This window comes from Arvicola amphibius, chromosome 5 (assembly GCF_903992535.2).
Source record: "Arvicola amphibius chromosome 5, mArvAmp1.2, whole genome shotgun sequence".
Lineage (NCBI taxonomy): Eukaryota > Metazoa > Chordata > Mammalia > Rodentia > Cricetidae > Arvicola > Arvicola amphibius.
In genome coordinates, this window is record NC_052051.1 from 48,326,378 (window position 1) to 48,336,375 (window position 9,998).

Below are 9,998 nucleotides of genomic sequence, written 5' to 3' on the forward strand. Positions count from 1 at the left end.
CCTCCCTAGGCTGCGCCCTCCACATCTGTCTGCCCGTCCTGCTATGATAAACAGAGATGTCTCTGGCTCCCCATCTGTTTAAAAACAATGAAACACACAAAACCCTCACTGTTGCTGGGAGCTTCCTTGTACAGGTGACCCTATCTAGCAACAGATCCTCATGGGACACCAACCAGAGTGGCATTGCAGGCTCACATGTGACTTGCCAAGGCTTCATTTGATAGGTAGCCAGATTTGATGGTTTGTCTAGGGCTTGGGTACAGATTAGTGGGAGAGCGCTCACCAAGCCTGTGTAAGGTGCTGCGTTCAAGTTCAGTATCACAAGACAGTTTAAAGCCCAGTATATCCATATGAAGATGGGAATGACCAGAGAGAAGGGAAAAGACATGAAGAAGAGATGGAGAAGGAGCTCAGGCTTGAGTCCTGGGACCCACTGCCCACATGGGAGGGTTCACCTTAACCAGGGACAGGGCACCACAGTGTGGAGCAGGAGGGAGAACATACAGGGAGATGGTCTGGAAAGCACTTTGGGGAATTTCCCCTTGGGTGCAGCCTCTAAATCAGTGGTTCTCAGCCTATGAGTTATGACCCCTTCAGTGGGTGGAACAACCCTTCCACTGGGGTCACCTAAGACCATCAGAAAACAAATATTTACATTATGATTCATAACAGTAGTAAAATTACAGTTATAAAGTATCAACAAAATAATTTTATGGTTGGGGGTCACCACAATGTGAGGAACTGTGTTCAAGGGTCACAGCATTAGGAAGTTTGAGAACCGCTGCTCTCGATGAAACAGAAGCACAGAGACATGAGAGATGGGAGAGGGAACGTCTTCACCTAGGAGCCAGGGTGCGTGGTTGGCCAGGGAAACATTAGGTGCTTCTGAGGCCAGGCTGCCCCGTCTGCAGGCTGCCCCATGTGTGCAGGCTGCCCCGTGTGTGCAGGCTGCCCCGTGTGTGCAGGCTGCCCCGTGTGTGCAGACTGCCCCATGTGCAGGCTGCCCCGTGTGTGCAGGCTGCCCCGTGTGTGCAGGCTGCCCCGTGTGTGCAGGCTGCCCCGTGTGTGCAGGCTGCCCAGTGTGTGCAGGCTGCCCCATGTGCAGGCTGCCCCGTGTGTGCAGGCTGCTCCATGTGCAGGCTGTCCCGTGTGTGCAGGCTGCCCTGGGTATGCAGGCTGCCCCGTGTGTGCAGGCTGCCCCATCTGCAGGCTGCCCCATCTGCAGGCTGCCCCATGTATACAGGCTGCCCCGTGTCTGCAGGCTGCCCCGTGTGTGCAGGCTGTCCCGTGTGTGCAGGCTGCCCCATGTGCAGGCTGCCCTGTGTATGCAGGCTGCCCCGGGTATGCAGGCTGCCCCATGTGTGCAGGCTGCCCTGTGTGTGCAGGCTGCCCCGTCTGCAGGCTGCCCTGTGTGTACAGGCTGCCCCGAGGCCCAGCAGGCAGGTTGTACAGTCTCTGGCCAACCTTGGTAGAGACATGATTGTGGTATAAAGGATCTTCTATACCTGTGCCAGCAGAAGATGAAGCATGTCACCCACAAAGGGGCAGCCAGTTGCAGTTCTCTTGTCCAGAGCTTTTACTTTATTTTGTGAACAAGATGCATGCCACTCCCAAGAAAACGTATGGGTGTGTGTGTGGGGGGGGGGGAATCAGATAATTAGGAAAGATCACCAGAAGTCTTGTTCTACCTCAGGGCCACCCTGACACACATTCTGGTGTGCTGTTTTGTTTTGTTTGTTTGTTTGTTTGTTTTAACAGAAATGGAAATAATGACCTTGCCTTTACCCAGCTACACAGCAAGCTTATCAGGCTGGGGTGGACCAAGATGGGTGCCTTCCCATTCCTGATGAGATCAAGGGGGGCTGCATGGAAGAGACCGTCTGAAAGTAGTATCTTTGCTGTGAGATCTTTCTCTCGTGTCTCCCTCCCTCCTCCCTCCCCCATGTGGCTGAGGAGTGGGTATGCTCAGGAAGAGAGGAGCTGCACTGTGGAGGAACAGAGGCTTAGAACAGCCAAAAGGCACAACTCCGTCACGGCCCCTCCCTCTGTGCCGTGCACAGCCGGCAGGGCCGTACAGGGTAGTCACACAAGGAGAGTCCCTCCACCCTCTCCTTCTGCCTGTGTCCTAGTTCCTGCCCACACCACATGTCTCTCTCCCTGCTGGGTCTGTGTCCTCCTTCAGACAGCAGTGACAGTGAACTGGAGTTGTCCACGGTGCGCCACCAGCCAGAGGGCTTGGACCAGCTGCAGGCCCTAACCAAGTTCACCAAGAAGGAGCTGCAGTCCCTTTACCGAGGCTTCAAGAATGTGAGTGCCCCGTGTCCCCAGTCCCCATTAAAGTCGAGAGAGAGAGAGAGAGAGAGAGAGAGAGAGAGAGAGAGAGAGAGAGAGAGAGACTCTATCTCTCCATCTTCTGTCTCCTACCCAGGAAATGGGGTTCTTTTCAGGCTCATATTTTATAGAAGAGCTATTGTGGGGTTCAGAATGGATATTGTGAAGGCCACCATGCTCTTCTGTGAGGGCCTCCAATGCTGTACCAATTGGGACAGCATCAGCATGAAGGGAACAGCCTCCACAACCCTGTCTACTGTGCCTTCTGCCTGCCCAGGGCTCAGAGGGGCACAGCTGTGCCTCAGATAGTGGGCACCTCATCCTCCCAGAGGGTGGAGAGAGGTCAGCCCTGTGGAGTCAGGCATTCAGCCAGGAGTGGCCAAGGCCACTGAGAGGTATGGCTTCTCACTGCAGGAGTGTCCCACGGGCCTGGTGGATGAAGAGACCTTCAAACTCATTTACTCACAGTTCTTCCCTCAAGGAGGTAAGTTCACGGCCAGCCCCCTCCCCACTACTTCCAAGCCCTGATTGCACCCCTTCTCTGGGGAGGGGGCTTTATGACCATTCCCACCTTCTTAGCCACCTCTTCCTTTATGGAGGGCCTGATGCTGCTTCTGACCTATCAGAGAGGAGCCCTCACTGGGCCTGAGCCCCAGACAGGACCGTGTGAGATCAGAACAGAGTTGCCGATAACCCACCCCAGCCTTGCCCTCTCTCCCTCCAGATGCCACCACCTACGCACACTTCCTCTTCAATGCCTTCGATGCTGACGGGAACGGGGCCATCCACTTTGAGGTAGGTCCCGCTTACCTGTATATCCTGCCCTGAGGTCTCCGGAGTGGTCCCCTCAGAACACAAGGGGACTCCTGACAGTTGGCTAGCTTTCTCTTCCGTTCTGTGAATTTGCATCCAACTCAGCTAGCCAGCCAGGGAAGCTGCCAATACACCCTCAGCTAGCAGTGACCCAACACAAATCTATATTTTAAAAAGAGGTCAAGGATTTTTAAAAATTAATTTATCATGTATTTTGGGGAGGGGCACATGCCGTGGTAAGTGTGTGAGGTTAGTGGACAGTTTGCAGGAGTCAGTTTTCTCTATCATATGGGCCCTGGGGATTGAACTCATGTTGTCAGGCTTGGTAGCAAGTACCTTTAACATCTCACCAGCCCTCATCTTTGTTTCTTTGAGACCAGGTCTCTCTGTATCATCCAGTCTGGCCTCAAACTCATAATCCTCCTCTACTCCCCCCCAGAATGCCAGGAGTAGAGCCATGAGCTGCCATACCTAGCTCTCAAATGGGTCAAGGTTAGTGGGGTTCCATTGTTCCCTGATCTTATTGCTAAGCAAAAATGTCAGAAACATCCAGAGAACAACATGTTGAGTGGGCTTGAAGCCTCCAGGTTGTCTTTCCAGCAAGACACCATGAGTGATGGCCAGTATTGCTCAGAGTGGGGAAAGAGAAGCCAGAACCCCCCACGTCAACCCAGACAGCCTGGGCTCCCCGTGAGCAGTGGTAGCATGGGTTCCTCCCAGGCCTGGCCACATGCAGTCATTTGAGACAGGCCCCATTTGTGGAGCCCAGGTCCCTAAAAATAGCTACAAGAGAAAAAGCTGAAACCTCTTCAGAGAGGACCTCACTGAGAGCTAGCCTGATCGATAAGTGCCCCAGCTTGGCTTCCAAGGCCAAGGGCGGCCAGCAGGAAAGCGGTCTAGCAAGCGCACAGCTCAGAAAGGCCATGGACAGCCAGGCTGGGGTAATAATAACTCGTCAATAATGCCACTGGGTTATTTTTACACAGCACCAGCCACAGAGCTACACTGGATGGGCCTGGGAGCCTGGGTTCAGCTCTGTGACCACAGCCCCCCGCCCTGACAGAAGGCCCATCATCCCTGTACATGCACAGGGCTGTTACCACTGCTTTTCATTAACACCTGAAACACCAGAGTCCGTGCACATAGACCACACAATGAGAACAGGGAGCTAGCAGGGAAGGTGTGGCTCCCCAGCCTTCCTCTGTGGCCAGTTCCTGGGGTTCCCGCCTGAGGCCACAGAGCCTCTTGGAGAGGTACCCAGCCACAACCATGTGGGAGAGCTTTTCCTACTCATCAATGAGCCCTTCAGTCAGCTTCCCAGGACCCCTCTGTGTGTGTCCATAGACGAGGAAGGTCATGGTGCCTACCCTTTCCTGTGACCATCACTTACTGTCCCTGTGGAACCTTCCTGTGTGGCACAGAGAGGGATCTTGGGGCAGGTGATGTGTCTGGGAAGCAGGATGTCAGTGCCTGGGATGGGGCCGGGCACCTTCTCTCCAGCACTGATGTCTTCTGGTCTTCTGCATACCTTTCTGTGAGTGAAATGAATCCCTCCAGCTTCAGTCCCCTGAGGAACTTCCTGGTTGTGGCGTTCTACTCTGGGAAGCTTTCTGAAGGAAGGGAGGGGCACATATCTCCACTGCTCCATCCTCCGTCCTCCGTGTACCACCGGCCAGGATCCCCGGAGTCTAGAATGGTCCTCTCAGGTGGGAGGAGGGCACTCTGGCAGACTCTCAACCCAACTCAACACCTCAGAACCTTCGGGGGGGGGGGGGCGGGAATATATTAGAACTTCTCATCCTTGACAAAATGACAGCAGCAACAAAAAAACAGTAAAACTAACGAACCCCATCCGAACCGAGATGATGTGGCCCCAGGTCCTTCCCGCCTTCCACCTGCTGTGGACAGTGTTGAGCATGGATGTACCTTAACAGTCCATGCCACAAAAGCCCTTTCTGATTCAGCGAGTGTGTCTTATCAGGAAAGCACAGAGCTTCCCAAACACTTCAGTAACTATGGCCTCTGGGTGGCCAACTTGAAAATGGCGTTGGACAAGCTGCTCATTTGGAAAGTGAAGCTGTCACGTGTCTAGAGAGTGTGGCCACTTCTTTGTAATGTACTCCCAACCCCAACCCCATCATGGCTTCCATGTTACTGACCAAGTTGGCCTCCCTAATATGGTGTGAACTGTCATCTCAGGTTGGCCTGCAGTCCGACAAAATCACCCTTAGTTCTTACCAGCTTCTTCGTGTTCACCTCTGGGATCTTAGAAACCTGCATGTAACCTGGGTGCTGCTTTGGGGCTCACACCTTTGAGCCTGGAGTTAAGGCTGGTGGTGGACACACTTGAAAATATGCTGCTTGACAAATGGGCGGTCCCTTTGGTGGCCTTGCAGCGACAGTCAGTGCTCCGCTAGAGCGGGCTGTGTGGCTAAACACAGGTTTCCAAAACAGAGGAGGGTGCTAGTGCCCCCTAGTGGTCTACTTGAGAAGATTGCACTCAAGTAGACACCACACCCCTCATCCTCCCACTGGGAAAGTCTGTGGGGTGGGTGGTGGGGTGGGGCTGGATTGTCATGGCTTCAGGGATGACTTTGAATCTTCCTTGCTTGGGTAAACCACACCCACACTTTAGTGATCATTTCTCAGCCTAAAAGTATAAGAAATAGCACCTTGCTTCTCCTTTGAGATTTTTATTCATGACTTCCAAGACCAGTACACTGACAGGGCAATCTCCTTATAACGTGTTTCCTTGGCTCTCCTGGGCTGTCCTGTTCAGGTGTGGTGTCTTCAGCCTCCCCGAGCACACACGTTTCCCATCCCCTCAACAACTGACTGAAGGATTCAGACTGTAAAGTGACTGAGGGACCCCCAGCTCCGTCAGGTCCCCTTGTGCCCACTTCCTCTTTCCCCGGGGGCCAAGTCCCCCAGACTGGGGAATCTCTTAACTTCTTCCTGGCTTTGCTCTCTTTTCAAGGGCGCGTCTTCCAGCAGCTTCTTGGAAAGAGTGTGTGGGAAGTGACTTTTGAGCCACTGGATATACGGAAATACCTTTACCCTTCCTCCTTTCACCTGCTGCACGAACTAGAACTTCCAGGAAGGTTGTTTCTCAGGCTTCAGTGCCCCAGGGACTGTTCAACAGCCCCACCAGATGATTCTGATCAGGTGTGTGGGGCCTTATTGACAAGGATGACGGATGGATGGATGGATGGATGGATGGATGGATGGATGATTGATATTGATTGGTTTCTCCCAGTTGGCTTTGTGTTTCTCTCTGGAAACCCTCTCTTGGCAGCCAGTTTTTCTGAGTCTCACCAGGACTTGTGCCGTGGGGTTCAACTGTAGTTGCTCTCACACACTGTGCCAGTCTCGGGATGGGGGTGGGGCCTGGGAACTTAGCTTTGTCTTTGGGGAAATCTTTCCCAATTTCTCTGACTCACTTTGCTGCATTTTCTCTGGTTCTGCCTGGAGTTTCTGTCCTGGTATTGTCCCCTCCCCCCCCCCCGTGTGTGTGTGTGTGTGTGTGTGTGTGTGTGTGTGTGTCCACTTCTTGGAAGACCCCACTTGCTCTCCCAAACCTTCTTTTGTCGTTTTTGACCCCTACCAACCAGCGAGCTCTTTCTGGTCTTAATCTTCAATTGTTCCCCTTTCCTTTTTTATAAACAGTGTCCTGTTTTTATTGTAAGGCATACCAGGTTTCTAACCTCTGCATCTCCTTATTTTCATCAGGTTTTTTTTTTCCCTTCTAGAATGTTCTGTTCCTTACAAATCGCTGTTCTGTTTCCCTTGGTCTCTTCTTGTTGTTGTATGGGCTTCCTTGTGGCCAGGAAGTCTAACCTGGGAGTAGGGGCTGAGTCCTTTGAAGCTGTACCCTGTCCCTCTGCACCCTCCGTAGGCAGTTGCCCAGGACAGGCCTTCCTTTCAAATAGCCCAAGAAGACCCTGTGGTGGGGAGGGGAAGAGGGCTTGCTTCTCGTGTCTTCCAGCTGGAATCCATACGCAGCTGTGTGAGCAGTCGCATCTTGTCATGTCCACTGTCACAGCCCACAGGGGACAGCAGCCTGCTAGTTTGAGCTTGTTAAACCGAAAGTGTCTGAGGACCTTTGACTTGTAGATGCTGAGTGGACTAACATAGAACTCTCTCCTGGGCTGAAGGATCACCCAGACAGCAGAAAGGCAGGAAATGAGCACAGGACACCAAACTAACAGCTGGATCTCTACTGGACTCGGTAGTGACAACTGTGAGCACGCACACGCGCACACACACACACCGCCGCGGGGTACACAGGCACGGTTATGCATGTGCTCACACACAGAAGGACAGACCACCTTGCACACATGCACACACACTCACACACTGACCACCTGATGGACATATCTGCCCCTCGACTGTGGAAGACCCTCATTTGAGGGAGTGCGACTCCAATGGGAGTCACCTGGTGGGCTAGAAGGGAGCCCCAGCCATGGCTACTGTTCTTCACCCTCCCTCTCCTCTACAGGACTTTGTGGTTGGGCTCTCCATCCTGCTCCGAGGGACGGTCCACGAGAAGCTCAAGTGGGCCTTCAATCTCTATGACATTAACAAGGATGGTTACATCACCAAAGAGGTACTGGGTTGGCAGACATGCCTGTCCCTACTCTCCCGAGCTCCTGGCTTCCCTTTTCTCCTGACGTCGCTAACTTGGTGATTCTCAGCCCTGCCTAGTGACCTTGCCACACAGTCCCACAGGTGGTCTGGTTTGGCCCAAACATTTTTAATCTGAAATAGTCACTATAGCTTCTTGTCTTGGAGACAGGTACATAAAAGTCTATCTCCAGTTTCTCTTGGCAGTCATTGGATAGGAGGGGCCAGCTCACTCTCTGTAGCTCCCAGGCACCGCAGACTCCCTCACCACTGCCCTGGTGGTGGCTTGTCCCTTGGAGGTAACATTCAAACCCCCAGGTGTCCCTGCAGCGGAAGCAGCTCATGCAGCCCTCTGTCTTCCAGGAGATGCTGGCCATCATGAAATCCATCTACGACATGATGGGCCGCCACACCTACCCCATCCTGCGGGAGGATGCACCCCTGGAGCATGTGGAGAGGTTCTTCCAGGTGTGTGAGCCCTGACCTCTGATGGGGGTGGGGCAACACTAGTGAGCCTCTTATCCTTGCTGAGCCTTCAGCCAATGCCTGAAGAAATGCAGCTGGGCTCCCAGCCCCAGCTGATTGCCGGAGTCCTTTGGGAGAATGAATGAAACCCAGGCCCTGTCCCAATGAACTTCATCTGGAAAATGAAGTGTTCTGAGCACCTGCGTGTAGAGGCAGCTGGCACCCACACAGGGACCAGTGTTTTAGTGCCTTTTGGGACATATCTGAAGCAAGCTCCCCTCCTCCCACCCTACCCGAGTAGTGCTGAAGTTGCCCCCATTCTGGAGGCGCGAAAGGAACCAATGGTTCCATTTTAATTGCGTCATTCTGTGCCTCTAAAGTGCTGGCTTTTGTCCCAAAGTTGAGGGGTTATATATAGGCACAGAGGGAATTCTGGGACACTAAACTAAGGTGAGCCAGCAAAGAGCCCCCTCAGCAGGCCACCTGAGGAGACACTTAGAGTAAGGTTGGCTGGAAAAGATGGGAAATGGAGGGACCAGTTGAATTGGAAGAAGGCCCCACACCAGCTCCAACAGTGTACTCAGGATGGAATAGGGGAAGGCCCTAAAGGAGACATGCTTACCCTGGGCATGACTTGGGTTGCAGAAAATGGACAGGAACCAGGATGGAGTGGTGACCATTGACGAGTTTCTGGAGACCTGTCAGAAGGTAGGTGGCATCTGGTTCTGGGTTTGGAGTCCTCTGTGGTCTCTCTCTCTCTCTCTCTCTCTCTCTCTCTCTCTCTCTCTCTCTCTCTCTCTCTCTCTCTCTGTCTCTCTCTCTCTCTCTCTCTCTCTCTCTCTCTCTGTGTGTGTGTGTGTGTGTGTGTGTGTGCATGTCTTTCTCTCTGTTTCTCTGTATTCCCCTCCCTACCTCCTCACACACAGGATCCTGTTCCTGCCAGGGCACATGGAGGATGGCATTAGCTGCCCTCAGGCCCCACTTCCCCACTTTCTGGGAATCTTCCATCTTTCCTAAGTCCATCACCTTTTGTCCCCTGAACTTGCCTCTCCCTCCTCTACCAGTCCTGACTCCCAGACCCTCTCTCTGCATTTCCCATGTTATCTCCAATCAGAGAGCAAGTGTGGGGTCAGCAGAGGGGCGATTAGCCCCCCAGACAGAATCACACCAAGGGAAAGGCAGCCAGAGCTTTCTTGGCTCTGCTGCTGGCCCTCCTCTCAGAGTCCGTGGAGACAGGAAACGCACACCACTGCCTCCTGCCTCTCGATCAACCCTGGTCCCTGACCTGACTTGCAGCTAGGAGATTTTTGTGCAGCAGCCATGACCAGGCCCTGCAGTCCATCCCTAGGGATGACAGGCTGCACCTTGCCACTTGGGCTCTGGGACCAGCTACTCCCCATTTCTCTGGCCCTCGGTACCCCATCTGCCAAGTGAGGCATAGTCCCTGACAGGAATCAGCAGTTAGTCAGGATTGGAGAATACCACTGCCTTGCCCCCAGCTCCTGACCAGCCTCTCATTTCTTCATACAGGATGAGAACATCATGAACTCCATGCAGCTGTTTGAGAATGTCATCTAGGACACATGGGAGGGGACCCTGAGTGGTCATTGCTTCTCAGCCTGGAGAAGCCTCAATCCTGCCTCATACAAGCAGCCTCTATGAGAAACAGTTTTCTAATATATTTGCAAAAACTGAGCAGTTTACTCCCAAGACAGACACAGACACAGTCTTTCTCTCTCTGTCTCTGTCTCTGTCTCTGTCTCTGT

The 9,998-nt window shown here is 53.2% G+C and overlaps 1 protein-coding gene across 4 annotated transcripts in view; it reads left to right on the plus strand.

The window, feature by feature from the left end:
• Positions 1 to 9,998, plus strand: part of Kcnip3 (potassium voltage-gated channel interacting protein 3) — a 71,304-nt gene extending 61,306 nt beyond the window's left edge. For 2 of the 4 annotated variants that reach the window (XM_038330463.1, XM_038330464.1), the window contains exons 3-9: positions 2,183 to 2,307; positions 2,746 to 2,815; positions 3,056 to 3,126; positions 7,643 to 7,750; positions 8,131 to 8,235; positions 8,878 to 8,940; positions 9,763 to 9,998. In XM_038330463.1, coding sequence (XP_038186391.1) covers positions 2,183 to 2,307; positions 2,746 to 2,815; positions 3,056 to 3,126; positions 7,643 to 7,750; positions 8,131 to 8,235; positions 8,878 to 8,940; positions 9,763 to 9,810 — 590 coding nt within the window. In that variant the 3' untranslated portion in view covers positions 9,811 to 9,998. The remainder of the gene's footprint in view (positions 1 to 2,182; positions 2,308 to 2,745; positions 2,816 to 3,055; positions 3,127 to 7,642; positions 7,751 to 8,130; positions 8,236 to 8,877; positions 8,941 to 9,762) is intronic. The other 2 variants (XM_038330461.1, XM_038330462.1) reach the window with 1 other exon arrangement.